At 41.9% G+C, this 22,714-nt stretch overlaps 1 protein-coding gene and 1 long non-coding RNA gene across 4 annotated transcripts in view; both read left to right on the top strand.

Moving 5' to 3' along the window:
• The window catches only part of WIF1 (WNT inhibitory factor 1), a 62,839-nt gene that overhangs the window by 22,666 nt on the left and 17,459 nt on the right, over window positions 1–22,714 (top strand). For all 3 annotated transcript variants that reach the window (XM_057425572.1, XM_057425570.1, XM_057425571.1), the window contains exon 3: window positions 20,548–20,656. In XM_057425572.1, the coding sequence (XP_057281555.1) occupies window positions 20,548–20,656 (109 nt within the window). The remainder of the gene's footprint in view (window positions 1–20,547; window positions 20,657–22,714) is intronic.
• Window positions 1–22,714, top strand: part of LOC130608000 (uncharacterized) — a 174,851-nt gene that overhangs the window by 8,785 nt on the left and 143,352 nt on the right. The gene's annotated exons all lie outside the window — the stretch shown is intronic.

Here is a 22,714-nt window from a genome sequence, read left to right on the forward strand (position 1 = left end):
GGAGCCCCAAGATTTAAGGGTCTGAAGGTGCTGAATGCCTACTTGTGAATTCAGGATGAGCAAGGGGTTACGAGAAGGCTAGAGTACTGCAGGACAGGGTTGTTCTGGTTTTATGCACTTTGTGCTTTTACCTATGAATTTAAACACAAGATTACAGATGTTATGTTCCCTTTAGAAAAAAAAATGTGACCTGGATAAAGTAGGCAGCTACAAAGATTGCTCCTTGATTTGAAAAGTTTAAAAAATAAAAAAAACCCATAATGGTAATACATAGCATACAGTATGTATGCATGTAACCACTAGAGCTCACTGGTGCGCTTCTTGCTCTTACTTGGTATGGTTTTTGCAAAAAGGAAGAATAATGACTTCTGGGGGTCTTGTCCTCTGGGGAAGATTGCAGACTTCCTAATGAGAGAGGAATACACCCTACTGTGCTAACTAATGCTGTGCGTGTTTCACTACATTCCTCAGCGGAAGGTACCAAATATTGGAATCATAGCATCATCTCTACAGTGTTTAGGAACTCGGGTATTTAAGCTGCAAATCCACAAAAAAACCCAAACAGTATGCTTAGTTTTCAGTGGGACTTCTGACAACAATAAAATTAAAGTTCACAGGTGAGTGAGTATTGGTGGAGAGAAACCATATACAAAAACCCCCAGCTGATCAGTGCACGGGAAGCAAATGCTCAGTGACAGAGCAGCAGCTGGGTTGATTTAATAGACAGGAGCTGAAAAAGGAAACCAAAAAGCAAGCTGGAATTTTTGTTCTGTAGCAGTCTCTAGTCTGATCCAATCAGTCTGGGCCACAACCTGCCCAGCCTGCTTTCTTCCTTTCATATTTGGGAGAAGTATCTGGGACCAGATGACTTACAGCTTGCTTCCTACTCCCAAGCGTCATGAGTACCCCATGGTTCCTCTCCTGTTGCACAGCTGAATGAATGCCCATGATGTGACAGCTGGATACTCAGTCCTGTGCTGGCACACAAGTGGGATGTTGGCCATGTGACTGGAGGATGCATGTATATATCTCATGGTGCATGGATATTGCATGTATGTTATGTGCTAAAGTTGTACCCAGCCTTGTGCTGCTGGGTACATGCCATTGTGTGGTATGGCAGTGGTGGTTCTGCCCTGTGATAGGAGGTGTGCATGTGTGTGAAGGGCTGGGGAAAAGTCTTTGGGGTGCTTCTGGTGACAAGAACACAAGTGCCAGGCAGTAAGGGGCATGTAGTCCTTGAGGCCCTTGAAAGAGGCAATTGGACCTGTCCCTATGGGAAAGCCTGGGTAACTTCTAACCAAAGAGTTATTGATAACCTTGACTAAAGCAAAAAGATGCCCACCTCTTAAGAAAAGGGAATATATGCCATAGGTGCATTTCCTAGCTCACTTCTATATTGTGGAGCTTTGAGGAAATCTCTGTCATTACAGCTCCTGGATGCTAGTTCTGATCTCAGCAATGTGACCATCAACCATGAATGGCTCGATTGATTCTCTGGAATTATGTTGCTGAGACATAGCCTGACCGTGAAGATAAAACGGAATATCTAGGTATGCTAGAAGTTTTGTTCCGTTGCCCAGAGGAAAACTAATGGACTACTGATTTTAAGGTGTTATTGATGCAACAGGGTGCTCCATTCAAACATCACTATTTCCCTGAAAAATGGAAAAAAGCCAAAACCCAGTGAATTTCAAAACATGTCATTCTTCAAGGGAAACTTCTTTTCAATGAAACTTCTGAACTTTTTGGAAATATCTTGTTCATACCCAGTGATTACAGTGGTGCTTTTCAGCTTAAAAAATGTCTCTCACATACAATTTTGGGTTGGTTTTTTTTTCCCAATAAAAGTATGGCTGTTCTGGAAGTTTGGTCAGGGCAAGTGCATAAACTTGCACTCTTGGGATTTACAGTAGTACCTCCACCGCGGTTTCATGTCACCAAACAGAGGAAATAGCTTCTTTTCTGACCTCTGTACCAAAATTTCCATGTGGAATGTGAAGATGTTTACATACTGTGAGCATGATTTTCAGACAGGGGGTTCTCATATCAAGAGCACAGCTCCATACCTTTAATATTTAGATTCTGCTCAGCTGTGGTATTTTGCGTCTCAGTGTTGTAGACATGCCACCAGGGATCAAAGTAATGCTGTAGAGATCCCACTTTCTTAGTAAAGCAGGCATGTGCCAGCCATCTGTTGTATCTGCTGATAGAAAACAGCAGTAAAGTTTCTCAAAGTTTTGCCAAGAAGAAAAAGGGCAGATTTATTGCTCAGCAGAGATGAGTTACAAGGCACCTTGTAGTGTAAGCTACATCTGGGTTCCATAGTAATTTACATGGTATATGTGTAAACTACACAATTATTCTTCTTACACAGCGGTGTAAAGCTGTGTCAAATAAACCATTCTTCAAGCTTTTCATTGTTTGCCCTTTCTATAAATATTCTAATACATATTTAACAAAAAAAAAGAAAAAAGCTTAAGTAATAAAGTACTTTCACTGCTTTTACAATAGCAGCTGCCTTGTACAACGTAACTGCTGAAAAGCACTGGAGCTAAAAGGACAACCCAAGCTTCAGGACTGTGTTTTGTGAAAATGCACAGGTTTCTCTCCCCGTGCGACTAACAGTTTTTCTGGAATATAAAATCCAGGCTGTGCTGCTTTCCTCTTCTTTATGGAAGTGAAAATGTTTTCTGTCAACATCACCTCTATTTCACAGACAGTTTCCAAAGCGTGTTCTTAGTGGTCTGAAGTTAATGCCATTACAAGTAACACCCCGGAGTAAAAAGTGAGAACTAACCATAATGAGAACTAACTGGAAGAATTTTTAATGTATTTGACTTCTTCTGTTGGTATCACACTTTCAAAGGCCTTTTTCTTGGGTAGCTACAAGTGAATGACTTGCTTCTAACCAAGTGGATTGCATACGTATAAAACAAATACAAGAAACCACATTCTTCCTAGGGCATGCACATATGTGAGGAGTATGGTGTGATCCAGCGCTTTGAGAACAGTGTATGTAGTAGGTGCTTACATATTGTTGAACAGAATTTTCAGTATTGTATACCTTAGCTCAGAACAATGGGTTCCTGATTAGTATTTTTAAAGCTTTGAAGAAAGTACATCTCAAAACTCTTTTTGTTTTGCCTTCCTGTGGCTTTACACTTGGCTTGCCAGAGTTTATTCTTCTTTTATTTTCCTCTTTGTGTACAAATTCCACCTTTTGAAAGATGCTGCTTTACTGCTATTGGTCTCTTTTATTCTGCTGTCCAACCCTGTTTGCTTTTTTGCTTTTTAACTCTTCCTTTGTGGCCAAACTCTTCACTGCATCAGGCTGTAGCCCAGACATGGTGGAAAATGCAGTCACCCAAAATGCACAGCAAAGACCAAACAGTTGCATTGCAATACTTAGTCTTTCCATAGCAAAACAGAGTGTTCTTTGCAGTGAATTATATGTATGAAAGGTACTAGATATCTGTTGCTGTAGGTGTACGTTTCAGTAAAAGTAGAAGACAGCTCTATTGGTATTTTCTATTATGTATATGGAAGGGACACAAAATCAATCACATTTTGCATAGGTTGTTGAATGCACAGTTAACTGCCTTTTCCCCCTTGTGTTTGGTTTGTGGAGACTGACATTTTGAAATCTTAATTGTAGTAAGATGTGGTTGTAATAGAATATATGTAATGATGTATATAATAATCTAATGAAAGACTGGCTCTTCTTATACAAAATAAAGTTGAGATCCATGTACAAAGAGCACCTGGGCTATGTGTGACATTTTGAGCTGATCTAATTGTATGAAGTAACAGAAGTCCTGCACAATGAGTATGCATGCACCGGAATCAAATGTGTTTTCCCCTTGGGTGTTACCTGGAAGATGATGTGCGTGAGCTGACAATCCTGCAGGGTCTCTGCCTGCATCATTGGTCCTCCCAATCTCTAATGAGACCTCTCAGCCTGCAGAAGAACCTTCAGAACATGCATCTCTTTGCTTACTTCATAGAAGAAAGAGCTAAATAGAGAAAAACAGACGTGTCCTCAAAGTGCTGTGAGGCATGTTCCCACCCCTTCATGCCTCTTCGCTGGACTCTCTCTGATATGTCCATGTCTCTCTTGCACTGGGGAGCCCAGGGCTGGATGCAGCGCTCCAGGTGTGTGTCACCAGTGCTGAGTACAGGTGAACGATCACCTCCCTTACCTGCTGGCTGTGCTCTGCCTGATGCAGCCCAGGAGGCTGTTGGTCTTCTTTGCCACAAGGGCACATTGATGCCTCACGGTCAATGTGGTGTCCACCAGGACCCCAGGTACTTTTCTGCCAAGCTGTTTTGCAGGTGCATGGCCCCCAGTGTATACTGGTGTATGGGATTGTTCCTCCCCAGGTGCAGGACTTTGCATTACCCCTTGCTGAATTTTGTGAGATTCCTGTCAACCCATTCCTCCAGCCTGTTGTGGTCCCTCCTGGATGGCAGCACGACCTTCTGGTGCATTAGTCTTTTATTGTCTCAAAACTTGCTGAGGGTGCACTCTGTCACACTGTCCAGGTCACTAACGAAGATGTTGAACAGTATGAGACCTAGTGTCAGCCCCAGTAGTGACTGGTCCCCAGCTGGACTTTGTGCTGTTGTTGATAACCCACTAAGACTGGCAGTGCAGCAGTCCACCTCACCTATGTAAATCCCACTTCCTCGCTTCTTCCGTGGGGATGTTGTGGGAGACAGTGCTGAAAGCCTTACTAAAGGCAGGGTAAACAAAATACTGCTCTCCTCTTATCCCCTGTGCCAGCCATTAACACAAAAAGGGCCAGTCAGGAACACAAAACTGAGACTGGCTTGTACAATCGCAGCAAAGCAGAAAACGGAAATCTGCCTCAGAAAAAGTAATATAAACAAAGCAAAGACAGTAATACTGTTGTTCAGAGGAACTGGGGAAACTTTATCCAGCTATGAACCTGAAATCCACCACATCATGTGAATTCATAGTCCATTCACTGAAGACAGCTTAGCTGCACAAAAATGCTGAAGAGGAGTTCTCTGTCTGACTTGGAGAAGAGGCACATGTGGCACAGAAATGCCATAGTAAAGGCTTACAAAGATTTGGGGTGGATTTTCTTCAACCAAGCAGCAAGAGCACCCCTGGGTTTTTTTTGCATCTAGTATGAACGTTTGCTTTGGTTTTGCAACCAACTGGTAGAATCCAGCTTGTTTGGCCATACAATGAAAAGTGGACGGTTTCCTTCTAGCTGCTTCAGCACTCATTGCCATCACTACCAAATGCTTCAATGAATAACTTAGAGACCAAACACCATTTTCAGAGCTGGTCTCACAAGTCCTCTAAAGTTGCACCTTAGCCTGGATAAACAGCTAGCTCAACCCAACCGATCCTAAAGGAAATAAATACGCCTGACATCAAACCTGGCAGTCTCCCAGTCTCAGGTTTTGGCCCATCACCAAGCAAAACAAGCTCCCCGAACAGCAGCCCACTAATGAGAAGATCTGTCACCAGCTCTGAGCGCTGAAGCCCAGAAACCAGTAGCAGAGCCAGCATTCAGAGGAGTCTAGAGGAGGAGAGGGCAGGCTCCTGGACCACCCTGACCATCAGAAAATGAGTTCAGAGTTGGAAAATCTTTTGCTAGCACGGCATGTTGACCACTACTTTGGTTGATTTTTTATTTTTGTGGTGCTTTTTTGTTGTTTTGTTTTTTTGTTTTGTTTTTTTTGTTGTTTCTGGTTTTGGTGGGTTTGTTTGTTTGTTTTGTTGTTTCTTGAGTTTTTTTAAATCTTCTTCCTTCCAGTTTTGCAAGGGAACATTTATTGCATGAATGTGATCAGATTTCTGTATTGGCAATGGAGTATAACCAAAAGCTTATGCCCAGCATGTTGCTTCCCTTCAGTCACAGCTGTGACATGTTGGTATTAGGTACAGGGTGGAGAAAGTGGTACTGTTACTAACAGACAGAAATATCAGGCTTTCCATCATATCAAGAACCACTTGGGTTTCACATTTTCACTTGACAGAACAGCAGCTTTCTTTTGATGGGACAAAGTCCGTGCCTTATCCTGCCCACAAATGGAGTTAGTATTTGAATTCTATCAGTGTGAATATCCTGTTTAGTTAATGCCCCCTTTTTAATTGTCCTGCCAAACATTTGCAGTCAAGTAAACTTCAAAACTTTTACAGTTGGTGCCGTGATGCCACTGTTAATATGATTTGTTTAAGCAGCAATTAGTTGAAACCTAATAGTAGAATTACAAGATAAAACGTTCCTAAATATTTCGCTTATATAAATAAAACCCTTACTCGTAGAATGGTTTGGGTTGGAAGGGACATTAAACATTGTCTAGCAGCAAGTTTTTCTCATCCAGGAAAATACAACCAGGCAGTAGAAGCTCATTCAGTTAAATTAGTGAGGAAATACTTAAAAGAATGAGGAATCTGAAAGTTTGCTGGCAGGAGGGATAGTTATCTGGAGGTATAGAGCTTGCAGTGTCTGCAAGTTCTCATGAAATCTCTGTTTCTCCACCTCTCCCCAACCCCAACATCTCCAATAGAAACTTCTGTCTCAAGGTTTATATATGTTTTTTGTCCCTGTCTGCAAGGATTGAGGTAATTGCGGTAAGGTAAAGACCTTTTGGTTTAGAGCAAGTGATGAAGCGTACCCAGGTTCTTCAGGACTTTTCATTTCCCCAGGCCAGAAGTCTCATATGAAGAGTGGGAAACAGAAGCCGGTTTTGTGAGAGATGGAAAGAAAGGGATGGCCATTTCCCTTTTGTGAAAGTGCTATTGTGAGGTTCTTCCCTCTCTGATTCCTTTATAACCACCTCCCTGTACCCCCATCAAAACAGAAGAGAATGCCCAAAATAATCCTCTCTGCTCTGAGCAGAGAGTTGTGCCAGTCTCCTGCTCATTCTTTGTCTGGTTATTCCATTCAGGAGAGAGGAAGGTAGAGGAAGCAGCCAGTCCACAAGGGCTCCCCTAAGCAAGGTGAGACATAGAAAGACTTTTCTTATAACCTGAACAGAATTACTTGAACCGATACTCAATTCTGAGAGTTTGCAACACTGTTTCACACATGATTATTATACCTTGGTAACGAGTCTGGTTTTGCTAACCCAGCCACATTCACGGGAGAGTTTGCTTTAAACGCACAAGCACCTCCTCTGACGATAATCAAACAGCAGAGATGTTTACGTGAAGCTTGCTTTTTATCTCTGATTATAGACTTCCAGATAAGCCAGATTTAGTAATAGTATATTTAAATTAGTTCCTGCGGTAAAGCCTAAGTTGTATTTCTGGCAAACACAAGATGACCTACTGACCACTTTCAATGCATAGAATATATCTGAAAGCATTTCTTTGGAAAAGCAAGGAGCCTTGGGATAAAATTTGTACAACTTGCATGTTGAAAACTCAACTGTTAACTAAACGTACCCTGCAATATGGAAAATGGACCTAACTGAGGGGCGCTCTTCACCTGTTTTCCTTCAGGGGTGTGTTAATAGCTAACAGATACATCATGATTTTTCTGAAAACTGATTTTTTACTACCTTAAAAATCTGCACTTGAAAGCATATGTGGATATTTGCATAGGACCAGCATGGTTTGGGCTTGAGAGTTCTTTTCCATACACATTTCCCCAAAGAAACGTTTCTAATGAATCTTGTGGTCAGCAAGTTGTGACATTCCAGTTTCTGCCACCCCTCGTTCATATGCATCTCAGTTTATTAGATAAAATTTAAAGGTTACAGCCACAAACTTTTACATTAAAGTAGTTGGCCTTCATGTGGAATTATATCTTCCCTAGACTTCTGCATGTCTTGCACTGCACAGCTTTCAGACGTGTGCTTTACTGTGTATCTGCAGATTAATGTGTCCAGTTGACTTAACAGGGATTTTTTTCAAAGGGAAATAGGGAAGGTTTTCAAAGGCCACTCAGTGTTTGCAGCAGCCATTCACTCTGAGGCAACTTGCAGGACTTCAGCAGCAGTTCTTTGGTTGTGTGATTCACAGATACAGAAGAACTCGTGTTTCATAGATGAGAATTAGTATGGGCTCATGTACTTAATGAGGTTTTAATGTCCTGTAAAAACAGAGTTAAGTCTGTACATATAGCATTATTCACTGGTATTTCCTGATTGTTTTACTGTTTAACTGGATACCAGAAGACTCCTTGAAACTTTTTTATTAACACAAGTGGGTTTTGTGTAGCATTTCCTCTGTTTCCTTAAAAGAAAAAAAATAAAAAAAAAGATTGAAAGGTAGAAAGGATTACAGAAAAAAAACCCTCATTTTGTTCCTCAGAGTTTTACAGTTTGAAAATAGTTTGCATGCTGCATAAACTCAATCCCATTGTCTAGACAGCTCCAAGTGGAGCAGAGCCAGGATCTCCTTCCCCTAGCACTGGGGAGGGTCTGGGAGAGTCCCTCTGGAGCAGAGCTGAAGAGAGCAGGTTATGTGGCATCTTCCACAGCTGCAGCGCTCCCGAGCTACAGCTGCGTGGTCCTTCTTTAGTGCACTTTAGGAGAGGAGATCCACAGGAGGGAGCCCCTATGCTGTGTGCACCACCCTAACCCAACCAGGGCTGTTGGAAGAGTGCCGGGCTCACTTGATTCATCAGTGCTTGTGTTCTAGTCTGGTTTGCCTGAGGACCTCATGTGCAAAAACAACAGAGCATGGGCCTCACCTTTGCACCAGAACATCATCCTTAGCTGAGACAGGTCATACCAGTGGATTTCCTCACTGGCAAACTGTGTGTACGGTTGTTACGATCTCAAGAGTCTCCTGGGGCAGAATCCTTGCCCAGTCTCTTCTGTAAGACTCTGTACAACATTTTCACAAAATATGGCACAACAACCACTTGAAACAGATCTCAGAATCACAGAATGGTTTGGGTTGGAAAGGACCTTAAAGGTCATCTAGTTGTAACCCACCCCCCCACCTTCCACTAGACCAGGTTGCTTAGTGTACAACCTATACTCAGTTCAGCTGCACAGCACACCTGTGTGGCATATCACAGTTGGAAAGGTGGCATTGGGCACATGTCTTACTTTCCTGAGAGCTCCATTTAAAGAGTACACAGCTCCCTGGTCATGTTTCAGAAATGTTTTCTCAATTCAGTGGTGCTCCAAAAAACCTGTTAACATGAACTGTTTAAAACTTAACGCTTAAAAGCATGACAAACTTATGTTGACTGGAATTATTCCTAGTGTGCAACCTTAATAAACAGCAGCAAGATATTTCTGAGGGTGGGACCATATGTTTGGATGTTTCATTTTTTCTTAGAGATCAAATGCTTTGTGTCCACATGGCTGCTCCGGCAGTGCCATCAGAAATGCATGTGCCCTGTTTGGGTGCAGGTTCTATTGGTTTCACCAATATGTTGGAGGAGCCATAGTCTCACTGATGACTCTCAGCTGCTTCCCCACACCAGGATAATGAAATCTGATGTCTGCCAATGGTACAGGAACATTTTGCCTCTCTTCCAGTGCCATTCCACAACTGCTTCAGGCAGACTAGCAGCTGACACAGTCCCACTTTCTTTCTCATCCCTGGTCACACATTTCCATTACCTTTCTTGCGCCAGTCCTGATGTGGCTGCTTAGGGAGCTGCTCTGGCTAAAAACTAGCCCAGCAGAATTAAGTGATTAATCTTTAGCTTGATCTGCTCTCTTGGTTAGCTCACACACACGTCCATGTCTAAAGAGGGTAGGACCGCAACAGTGCAGTCTTAGGCTGCCTTGAGCTGCCCTGGTGCAGTCCCAATGCTGCAAGCTACAGAAATGTGGCAAATCAAATCAAAACACAGAAAACACAGTAACAAAGCCCAAATCCCAACCCCAATCAGCAGGAATTCCAGCAGAACCAAACAAAATTGACTCACTGACTGGTACCACGGTGAGTCCTGCTGCAGATGACAGGGAGGGTTTGACCCACAGACTGCTGTGCTGAGCGCTGCATTTGCCCTGTACTGATGCAGAGAGCAGACCTGGCATCTCAGACAGGTTTGCAGTGTGGGATGTTGTTCTGCTCCAGTGTCTTCCTGAAAGTACCGTGGACACACTCAGCCCAGAGCTATTCACTTCGTTCAGTCAATAAAGGCTGCTTTAGGGGACCTGGGGAACATCCAGCAGCCTTCAAGTTAGGGATTGTCAGCGCATCTGGGATGTATTGAGTGACAAAAGGGACAATTTGGCCTCAGTTTGCAAGAGCAGAACAGATTTACTGTGGCTGTGCATCAAGGAATAAATTACATCTCTGATCTTAGCAAAACTCTTTAATTCCAAACAGAGCAGTTATCTCAAAGCAGAGTATAGACTTCTGCTGTCATCAGACTCCTGCTGGTTTTTCATCAAAGGTAAATTTGGGCTTGGAGGGGGGGTGGGTATCCACGCATTCATGTCAGAAGCAGAACTATGCCACTGGCATTTTCTGTAATAAAAATGAGGTTAGGGTCTCTGCAAAACATTCTTCTCGGGAACTTTCAGCTGCTGGCCCTCCCTGTCAGGATTTATACTGGCAGATGAGAGGTCACATTATCCAGGGGAAAAGAAAAACCAGAAGGGTGCAGCTTTCCCAAAGTAAACTTCATACCTTTCGGAGTAGGGCTCATTCCTGTAGGTATTTGCAAAGGGTTCATCTGGAAGCTCAACTTGACCCTGACTGTCATAACTCTTCCTAATTTCTTTCATCTTCCTCGAATGGAGGATTACCTTGGTCATGCCAGCACTGCCTTTGTCAGAACATTACTTTTATCTTTCACCAATTTCATCTCCATTAAACATTAAATCTAGAAAGTGCCAGGACCATTTCTTAATCCCATTGAAGAAAAGGACGGTAGCAGAAAGAGAAAAGAAGGAAAACCGGCATGGCTCTTGGCAATGTTCAGCACCTGAACCCCTCTAAAGGAGGATTGTGACAAGAAGAAGGGGAAGGCAAAAAGGACAGGCTTTGAAGAGTAGGAAGGGATTGGTACACTAGAAGTGGCGAGGAGCAGAACGAAGACATTTTTGATGAGGATTTCTCCAAATAACTATTGCTAAAAGTCAGTGGAATGATCCCAAGCGCAGAGAGCTGCCTGTGTTCACCAGCACATCCCATGTGCCACAGAGGATCCAGAACTTGCTGCATCTCTGGAGTGTGACTTTGCTAGCAAACCAGTGCAGAGAAAGCAGAGTCTAGGCCATGTGAAGATTCTTACACTGCAAATAGACTCCATCTGCACCCAGGGAGAGAGAGAAAGACACTTCAAAACTGCAGGTAAATCACACTGGCCTGACTGAATTTTCTTCTGCAAGTGCTGGTCTCTCTCCTATGAGTGTACAGGAAGTCAAGGATGAGCTGGCTTTAAAGAAGATACTTCATTAGTTGATTAGTTCTCATGGTTGATGAGAAAATGAACATGAGCCGGCAGTGTGAGCTCGCAGCCCAGAAAGCCAACCGTATCCTGGGCTGCATCAAAAGGAGCATGACCAGCAGGTTGAAGGAGGTGATCCTGCCCCTCTACTCTGCTCTTGTGAGACCTCACCTGGAGTATTGTGTGCAGTTCTGGTGTCCTCAGCATAAAAAGGACATGGAACTGTTGGAACAAGTCCAGAGGAGGCCACAAGGATGATCAGGGGACTGGAGCACCTCCCATATAAAGACAGGCTGAGAAAGTTGGAGCTGTTCAGCCTGGAGAAGACTGGGGAGACCTCATAGCAGCCTTTCAGTGCCTGAAGGGGGCCTATAGGGATGCAGGGGAGGGACTCTTCATTAGGGACTGTAGTGATAGGACAAGGGGTAACGGGTTAAAACTTAAACAGGGGAAGTTTAGATTGGATATAAGGAAGAAATTCTTTCCTGTTAGGGTGGTGAGGCACTGGAATGGGTTTCCCAAGGAAGTTGTGAATGCCCCATCCCTGGCAGTGTTCAAGACCAGGTTGGACAGAGCCTTGGGTGAGATGGTTTAGTGTGAGGTGTCCCTGCCCATGGCAGGGGGGGTTGGAACTTGATGATCTTAAGGTCCTTTCCAACTCTAACTATTCTATGATTCTATGATTAAATGCTGGCGAATACATTGGACCATTCTGGACCTCAGCTCAAAATACTGGACCTTGTGAGACTGGTGGGATGAAGCTGTGCAGACCCTGCCTATGGAAACAGCCTGAAAGAACAGAAATGTTTGTAGAAGCTGTTCAGTTTCTCATCAGAAAATGAGGATAAGGTAATATTTCCCTGTTTTACTATGAAGATAAATCTATCCTGCTTTGAAAAATTCCAAATACAGTCACAGCTGACATAACGATATGAATGCCTGTGTGGTACATGGAAATATTACAGTAATATATATCCATGTACTGGGGTCTCAATAGACATATTGGTGTGATTTCAAGTACAACAGCAAACACACAAGTTCCTCTTCAGATACACTGACCAAACATTCTATTTAAATAACAAATTTAGTTCTTCTTTCATGGTAGCATGTAGAATTTGGTTTGGCCAATGGCAGCCTGTAAAATAAACACAAAATTACTCTGGTTATTCACAAATAAACCGGGCATTTGAAAAATCCCTGGGGCAGATGATAAACGAGAGCAGTGTCAAAAAAATCTTTCTAACAACTTGTCAGGAAAGAGCTGATTTTTATTTTTTTTCCCAAAACTTTTTCACCGTAACTTTTAAACACTTGTTTGCTTGAAATACAAGACTAAACACCGTTATCTAGCAAGCAGTAAATAAAGAAACTCTCTCAGAGGTGCAAACTTTCTGTTACTTGGGTATATGAAAGTGGAAACATCGCCCTTTGAGACCCTAGAAGGACTCCAGGCTGACAGAAGCTGCTGTAAGATTTTGTAACTTTGGGGAAAGTTCATTGCTTACATTTTGGGGAGAGATATTTATTATACGGGAGTGCCAGTTAAAGCCAAGACTGAAACACATGGACTCAATAAAGGCCCAATTATGTGACCTTTGCTGTTTGCCACACTTTTAACTTGTGTAAGTTATTGATTACACTTTCATGAGATCATAATCAGAAGGTTGTTCTTTGGTAATGGTGTGCTAGAGGAGCTTTATCCTCAACTTCAAAGCTGTCTTGTGAGGATTAAGAACAAAGGGTTGGAAGTTTGAAGCACGGCCAGAGTGAATCTGTGCATTATCCGTGTTTACCACCATGCAAGAGGTGGATTAGCTTATTCTTCAGCTGTGAACCTTCTCTTGTCACGTCAGATGAGCCAACAGCTCTAAGGTTTGTGTTCATGCTTTTAGGAGTATTCTGTTTAATTAAATGTCGTGTCTGCTCAGATCTCCACCGTAACTAGTCTAAATGCTTGTTAGTGCAATCATTTTCCTAATGGTAAAGGTTTTATTGGAATGATTTGACATTCTCTGAAAAGAATTTTCAGGCTAACTTATTAATTATAAATAAATCTATCAAGAGCCTGAAACTGCAAACAGTCTGTAAGCCGTGCAAAGATGCACTCCCAGGAACAGCTGGCCAAGGTTTTCACTTCTTTTTCAAGCTGTGAGGGGAAGAAAAGAACCTCAGAGCTTACTCTCAGTATCGATAGAGCTACATAGATGTGTTGCAGGTGCAGGGAGCAGACCTGTACGGCATTGTTTTGTTAGGAACCAACCTGATGAGACAGTATTTTATTTCTTTTCTCTAAGAAGCAGTGATAATTTCCCCCTTTTTTTGTTAGCCTTAGCAAATTGGCATTCTGAGCATCCCTGATCATGAAATCTCCACTGTAGAGAGCACTCACTTTCACTGAGTGACATAAGAGTGAATTAGCCCTTGCTGCACCATAACAAGAAATAACTTTTTAGGATAATATCTTTTACCAATTTTTAGGATACCAGAACAATACGTTTCATTAAATATTTGAAGATAATAAAGGTTTGTGTATCTTTGACTTTTTTTAATCTTAACTCTGAATGCTGTTTCTGCATTTAATGCTGGTGTATTGTTTGCTCCCTCCAAAGCAGAGATATGTACGACACAGGAGAAAACAATTTAAAGCAAACTTGCACACCACGTATCTAGCTTGGTTCATGCTGAGGAATATCATTCCTTGCTAGACATTTTCAAGATGTATTTAACTGTGCATGTTTATCACAACCCTCATGATTTTGTTTCCTTTTAGATTAACTTTCTCAAACGTACCTCTAGTGAAGCAGGAATGAAATACATTTTAAAAAGTCGGTTAAACAAGAGAATGTCTAAACAGGGGGAGTTGTGCTCTCTTGTTTTCTCTTTTGTTTCCAAACAAAGCAAGGTGCAGAAGGAGTGAGAAACTCCAAGAAGACTTTCTTCAATGAGGAGCTGTAAATTTGTTGTGACTGTTTCTCAAGAAATCCTGCATGCCACAGGTCTTTGTATCAGTGTACTTACCTGGAAATTGCCGTGGATCTGTTTGCCTGTGAGCTGCTTTCTAAGGGTATAGCCTCATGGAATGGCCCCACTGTCCCCATTGCAGATGCTTACTGCATCAAGGCATTGACTCTGATCCAAACCAAACTTGTATTCTCATTAGTGGGCTAAGGATGGGCAGGAATGTACAGTAGGCATTTATCTAGCCCACTGTTTCAGGTAGCCTGCCCTTCTGCGCATAAGGATGAGTCCCAGAGTTAATGCTCTGTTGGTATACTTGAAGTTTCATTTTTGCTCGTGTCTCTCTTGAACCTCACTCTTTCTACCAAGCCCATCAGCTTCCAGTCACTGGTTGGTTTCAAGTGACATCTTCAAATCACAGAATCGTGATCAACCAGGTTGGAAAAGACCTTTAAGATCATCGTCCAACCATTACCCCAGGAAGGCCAAGACCACCCACTAAACCATGACCACCATTAAACCATGATGTGAGAGCACTTCCAGAGCTCAAGGTCTGGTGAGACCAGCTCAAAATGACCGAGTAGCTGCCCTGTTTCCTGTGTCTCTCAAAGAGCAGACGACTGGCAGAAACTCAATTGCTAAATGTCTAAAATCTAGATCTACTACTCTGTGGCCTCACCAAGCTTCTTGGCAGCGATTTGTTCATATTCTTTATCTTTAGAGAAATTCTTTTCTCATTACTTGGAGGAAAGGCTAATGTATTCTTCAAAGATTTCTGTCCCTCTCTCCTATGCAAAGCACTCTTGGAAGCCTACAGTATCACTCTTCAAAATCTGGGGCTCCTTTTGATAACAACCAAGAAGTTTCAAGAATTTTCCAGCTTTTAAAATCATTCTGTTGGAGGATTTAATTTGCCGTCCACAGTCATATGCCACAGGAGACATTAAGTACCAGTTAGTGATTTTCCATTGACAAAATCAGAGAGGTTTTGTATCACTCTTCTTCTAAAACCATTAAATCCATAAGAGGTTATTGTTCAAAGTCGCATGCAGAGTTTCACTCTGTTGATAAAAAAGTCTTCCTCCTTGTGCATGGATTTTCTTCAGTTTGCCACAGTTTTCTTAACATGAAGAAAGAAGGAATAAAGCAGGCTCTGCAGAGTGTGTGCATTTTGCCACAGCATTGTGTAATTAACACACATAATGTATTTTTATTTGAGATTGCCCATTTCACTGAGTTCTAATTTGGGTCCTTCTTTTTTAGAAACACCAAAACACCTCCATTTTTCTGTTTGTATGCATCCCTGCTTTTGTTAATCCTGCTGCTTCAGTCCCTTCCCTTAGCAGATGGTACTGGAAACCAGGCAGATTATTCTGTCTGTGTAAATTGGTTTTCTTTGTCACTTCATATTTTTAAGCATGCCTCCCACTTTGGGACTACCTCATGAGGCTGATGGCAAGTCTATTTGAGTGTCACACTAAGATGCAAACAATGGTTTACCCACTCCGTAACAGGACCAGTTAACAGGTAAAGCAAAGCTGCCTTCCCTAGCAGAAAAATAAAACCCTGTAGACAGATATTATCTGCTTATCTAAGGAGGCATTGCTATGTTGTTCATTACAACAGTGTCTAGACTGTACCGCAGTAATAAAGTATGCTGCTGACATACATACCAGTACTCTGGCCAGACTCCTTCAATAACCTGGTATGCACAGTATGGCTGTGGCCTCTCTTCTTTGTTGATATTCATCTCATTTTGCTTCATGCTTCATCTTGGAACACAGACGGACCAACTTCTCTGACCTAATACAGTTAATATCTTGGAGAAGCAATGGTCCATGCTGTAAACACCTAACAAACTCATACATCGCTCCACTTTGTGATTTTATTTATTGCATATGCAGCTGTGAGCATCTGCTATAGATAATGCATCCTAGAACCTTCTAGGGTGTACATAGCCAGAAATATCCATGGATCTGGATATATCATCTTTTTTAATTAGTTTTTTTTTCTTTAAATGTAGAAAATTTGCATTATCATGTATTTTTCTTTTAATTTATAACAGAATAGAACATTCAGTACTCGTCTCTTCAAAATGATGAGAAGAAACTATAGTTAATTTCTTACATCCAGTTGTAAAGCTAACACGCATTCTCTTTTCTTTGTTAGAAAGGCTGCAGATTTCATTAGGTTATTGAGCTGAGACGTTCAACAGTTTAGCTTCACTTCAGGTGCTACCGTTACTTCTAATCCTGTATCTTTCATGTAAAATGAAGAAAACTTAAAACACATTCCTGTGAATGCTTTGATTAAATGTGAAACAAAAACACAGTAGACACAATATGGCATGGGAGTGATAAGAAAACTCCAATGCAGTAGATCTTGTACTGAGGGGTGGAGTTCTGCAGGAATTTTACGTGTGTATCATTTAAAACCAAACTGCCGACAGATGTTTGCTACAGTACTTGTTAGAGGGCTTTGTTATTTTTATAACCCTTTAAATTCCTCTGATTTATAGAAAACAGCCATTAAAAGTCCATAAAATTTAATCCCAACCATGGAATTATTCACCTAAACCAAAATTTCCTTCTTTGCCGAAGGCTTTGCCCACATGGAGAACTGTTAAAGGGCAGCTGCGCAGGGCTACCTTCTGCCTGAAGGCACCAAGCCCCTGGCCTCTTCACAGAAGGTTTGCAGGGGTCCTTGCCTCAGTTTCTAAGGGTTTCGAACAAGGTCTTTACGCAAGAGTAGTGTATTCTTCCATGGGGGCTTCCTGAAGTCAAGCCAAAACCAAGAAGTCTTTTGTGCAGTTGTCAAAGATCAAGAATTTATGTCAAACCCTGTTTCTTCTATCACATCTGATAGCACTGTTCCTTTAAGATTTAGCTTCAGTACCATACTGTGCTCCTCACATGCCACACAGTTCATAGGTTGGCTTAAAAAAAAAAAAACACCAACAAAAAGCAAACAACCTCAGGAGAATGTTTTTATAATGGAAAAGGGATAATAATTGTGTATTTCCCCCCTTTATCACTCAATAATACCCAAGGAAATTTTGCTCTCGCTACCAGGTCACTCACAGTGACCACTTACACCACAACTTATGGTAGTCACTAGATCGGATTTTAATTACACAGCCCTATCCCTTCAATTAACCATCATGACTAAATTTCATGCTAGGCTGGAGCATGGTAAATATTTCCTGAGAGCGTGTTGTTTGCTTTTCAGTCATGATGATTAATGCAAGTTAATTAGCAATCAACTCAAATTACAGCAGGACAATACTGGAGGCTGGATGTAGGGATTGTGTCAAAACAGATTTTTTCCAAATAGAAAGAATTTATGGCAGCCAAATCATGTTTCAGATTCACAGGTTGGGAGAGTTCAACTACGCCGTTCCACTGCGCAGCCTCTCTAGACTGTGATTTTTGTGTGTCATTTTCATATCAAAACTTAACCAACTCAGACCAGCACACGATTTGCAAACAGACAGGGCTTCATAACTTTGAAGTTGTGCTAGGTAGCAGAGGTGTTTCAGGTCGTCTTAGATACTACCACTTCAAGCAGGTCAGTTTTTGTCAACTCAGTGGATGTACAAACCTTTGTCAGAGCAGGTGTCTCCCCCCACGCAATGTGTGGCTTTCCTCCTGAGCAGCCTGTTGCTTGTGCAATGTCTCTTCCATCTTTTTAACATGTGAGCATAACATACTCCTGCCTCAGGCACTAATGGCTGCTACGCCTCTACTCTGGTTAGAGAATTCCTTCCTTGAAAAGTGGTGAGTACTGTAGCTTGCGCAGCAATTGGTCCCTTTTCCCATAGCAACCTTTCCTTTTGTCTTTGTCCTTAGGCATCATTTTGACTTTAGAAAATGGGATATCAATTCTTTCCCCCCAGTCAGGGCTCTAGCTCACAAGCTGACCTTCTACAACAGCATGGCTGGAATGGAAATATGGGAATGGAGCTATTTGGTCTAGTTACCAGTTGTTGTTTACTAGAATAGTAAGAACATAATGTTTTAATATCCCAACCCATTATGACCTGGTTTAGATAGAACCAAGCATCAAAGCTAACCAATGAGAAACAGACAGTACAGCACTGACTCACTCACTGTACTATTCTATAGATGTGTGGAAACATATAATTATTTTTCTGAACCAAAGTTTTATTTGAAAACAAAAATGTTCACAATCTGACTTTATGGCTTGTTTTCATATTTTGGCATGGCATATTGTATTGGAAAGAAAAGTCTTTAATTAAAAGCAGCCGCTTCAACATTACCCCAGACTTCAATTTTGGTCTCCTGTTTTACTGCTTCTTTCCATCTCTTCTCTCCCTCCCACATACACTCCATGTGTTTAACCCACCCTTGAAAACTTTCATCACTTCCTTCCCTATTGTTTTGTGAGTCCTCCTCAGAGGTCTCCTTGCCTGCACAACATCCTCTGAGTTTGTGCAGAGTGTAGCCCATCCATGCTCTTTGAGGTTTCCTTGCCCTCCTCACAGAGTGAGTGGATGTGATGCCAGGGCTAATGAATTTCATAATGCTCTTTCTCCCCAGAGATAAAGGGACATGGTCTCTCACACACACTGGCAGGGCTTCTGCTCAAGTTAGTGGAGCACAGAATCACACAAGGGCTGAGTCTGATCTGAGACCAGACAGTCTGAGCTTGAGATGATCTAGTCCATGCTCTGCTCAAGCAGGGACACCAGTACTGTGTTGAGCTGTGTTTTGAATATCTTCACAGGTGGAGGCTCCACAACCACTTTGGGCAATCTGTCACCCACGCAGTTAAAAGGTGTTCCATCAGGTTCAGATGGAGTTTTCTGTATTGAGTCCATTTTTTCCTGTATTGTCACTGGACACAGCTGAGCAGACCCTGGCCCTATCTTCTTTACGTTCCCCTTTCAGCTGATATGTTGATTAGGCATCCTCATAGCCTTCTCCTTACTGAATTGTCCCAGCTTTCTCAGCCGCTCCCTATGTGTCACAGACTCCAGTCCCTCAGTCATCTTTGTGACCCTTCACAGACCTCACTCCAGTAAGTCCAAGTCTTCCTTGTACTAGAAAGCCAGGATATTACAGGAGAAAAAAAGATGGTCTTCTAAGGACATCGATGGCCATCTTGTAGACATATATTAACTACCATTTATCAGCCCAAACTTATTTTCAAATTTTGGCTTTAATCTCCCTTTATTTCATTATTTTAGCTCAAAAGCAGACCTAAAAGTACTGTCTACTGCCACTGAGTTGAACATAGACTTTTGCCAGTGCCCCTGCTAAGGTCTCAAGTGTTTTTCTGAGAGCAGCAGGTACAACTACTACAACTGCTTCAGGGTAAATGAGGAGCCAGACTTTACAGTAGTTTGTTTCCACTTGCCCCATGCACCCACAGTTGTGCCATTGGCAGTAGTGGAAGCCTCCAGTGACTTACTAAGACTTCAGGTGTACATGTTGTGCACAGCTACACTGCAGAGGCATGATGCCACTTTGCATCAAATAGGAAGAAACACTGAACAGATGCCTTAACAGAGAGGCCACAGTGCCATGGAAGAAAGTACCAAAGCCTACAAACTGTGCCACAATGGAGGTACGTATCAGGAGTATGATGAAAGTAATAAAAAGTAGTTTTTAAATCGTGCCAACACCTTCGGGGATCATCAAACCCAAACGTTTATGTTGCCGTTAATAACAAGTGACATGAAGCCAACTCTGTAGGTAGAGCTCTCAGCTCCACCCTTGGAACAATTTAGTGGTGTGCACATCAACAAAGAGCAAGCTCGGATACTGTCATGCCATAGTTGCATCATGCATGTGGGTAGTCCTTTAAACTGTACTCATGGTGCAGGCAGGTCATGCAGGCTCACCAGTGAGTTTCAGGGGGATTCTGCCCCCCCAAAAAACAGCTTTAAGAATTAACCTCGCGGTCTGCCAGAGAAAAAGATGTGGGTTGTAAAAAAGTCTTCTCTGTACAATGTTTATTCACTGTATGCATCCTATTTTCTTGCTGTTATGCTGCATCCTGATTGCTGTATGGTCACTTGGAGTGTCTGGAATAAGAGGAAGTTGTCTGAAAATTATGCTTCTTAGCTGAAGAAGCTCTCAAGGAAATAATAAAAACAAATCCAGTGAAAGGCACAGTGAAACGTGTACTATTCTGTTGTAGTTTATATGCTAAATAGTTTGCTTCTGTGAATGCAATTAAAATATATATTGATTTTTCATTTACTTTTTCATAGGCTGAGTACTTCTATGAGTTCCTGTCTTTGCACTCCTTGGATAAAGGCATAATGGCTGATCCAACTATAAATATCCCTCTGCTTGGAACGGTTCCTCATAAAGCATCAGGTTTGTGCTATCTATATAATAAATTGTGTTCCTGTAAAAAATATTCCACAACCAGTAAAGTCTACATATTGTATTCTGAATTGCAGTTCTGAAGTTTATTGCTAAAGAAATGCTTGCCACAGTGCTTAGCACTGAACAGTCCGTGAGTGCCTTGCCTGACTACAGCAGCATATTTTGTCTGAGCCAAGTCAGATGAAACTTTTATGTGTAGATAAATCAGCAGAAACTTGTGCAAAATTGTTGCCCAAAATTTATGTGCATTAATATTGTTACTGCAGTTGTGCAACTTCTAGAAAACAAAATCTTTGATCACTACAAGGAATAGTCATCAAATTATTCTGTGTCTCAGTGGTTGCAGTTTGTGGATGTTTTACTTTCAGTTGGGGTCAGCGGTTGTCATCGGACATTCAGCTCAAAGACAAGTTCTAGTTTAGGAAATTATCATTTACCATTTTCCCCTCAGTCGTGCATTCTTAGTCCTTCTCTGGAGCTTATAGCTCCGCAGCAGTGCCTGAGCCCAAGCCAAAGTGAGTGTTCCAGAAGCACCGCAGTGCACAATGAGCTGGCTGAAGAAAAAAATCTTTCCATGAGAGGTTATTGAGTCCACTTAGCTCTGAAGTGGATGGATATCAGTTTACATCATCTGTTGAGGGATGGTACGTGATAGTCTCTGGCAGAAAGGCAGAAATGTACATCCAGTACCTAAAAGGGCCTACAAGAAATCTGGAGTGGGACTTTTCACGAGGCCATGAAGTGATAGGACAAGGGGGAATGGATTTAAACTGAAAGAGGGTGGGTTTAGATTAGGTGTTAGAAAGACATTCTTCATTATGAGGGTGGTGAGAGACTGGAACAGGCTGCCACAGAAGCCATGGATGTCCCATCCCTGGCAATGTTCAAGGCGAGGCTGAATGGGCCTTTGAGCAACCTGGTCTAGTGGAAGGTGTCCCTGCCCATGGCAGCAGGGTTGGAACTGTATGATCTTTAAGGTCCCTTCCAAACCAAACCATTCTATGATCTGGATGACAGTAGTGTCTTTGTAATCATAATTTCATGAGAAGCCTTAGCCAACCTAAGACCAGGTAGGATAAAATGGGAAAGAAATGAGAAATGGAAAAGGAGGATAAGACTACAAGTGGGTATCTATGATTCTCTATGATTCTAACTGATATACAGTACCTTGACTGTGTATCAAAGTCTTTCTTTTTGTCCAGTCTTTCTTTTCTTCTTTCTTAATGCACAGATTCTGAAAGTTTTTGTTTTATATCCTCCATTTTCAGCTTGTGGTAGAATGGCTTTGAGATAATATTGCAGCACAGCTCTCTGCTGTCGCACCTGGAATTTAACATTAATGATTGGTCTTTACATTCCACGTGGATTGAGTGAGTGCTATTGAAAATGGATTTCAGTGAAGAGTCCTATAATATTTGCACCATAATTGATGCAATTTGATTGGTTGCAAGCCAGATAAATTGACAAGACATTTAAAAGTAACTGAAAAGTCATAAAGGCAAAGTTCTTGTTAAGCATTATTTCCATCTCTATATAAAGCAGGTGAGATATATGGGAGGCTCTGCACTCTCCATCCTCTAATACAAGCTTGTTTTTCAACTATCTAGAAAAGCTAAACCAAAATGATCCCCTTATGACTATGTTTAGGAAAACATAATCTACAACTGCAGGCAGGCTGGAGGTGAGGTCTCATAGTTCCAGTGAAGGACTGTTAACCATCATTATGGGAGGTCTGATTAAAGGCAAAAAGGACTTACTCTGCTGGCGACACTGGTACCTCAGTTCCAGGACTAGCACGGGCATGTCCGTGGTGTTTCCTTACAGGGATCATGTGCAGTGCCCCACTGCGCTTAGTATATATCAGCTGTATTTAAATCACGTTTGGCATTATAGTCAGTCCAGTGTTTAACAGCAATTGATGATCAGCACGTGTACAGTATTTGAAGCATGTACACTATTTAAGTTAGGTACTAGTATGATGGCTTTCTTTACACTGCCTGATGGCTGGCCAAAATTAACTAAGTAGCTTTGAATAAATACATACTA

The sequence above is a fragment of the Pezoporus wallicus genome, unplaced genomic scaffold (assembly GCF_028554395.1).
Source record: "Pezoporus wallicus isolate ANWC-B61680 ecotype Strahan unplaced genomic scaffold, APGP_CSIRO_Pwel_v1 contig_4722, whole genome shotgun sequence".
Classification (NCBI taxonomy): Eukaryota; Metazoa; Chordata; class Aves; order Psittaciformes; family Psittacidae; genus Pezoporus; species Pezoporus wallicus.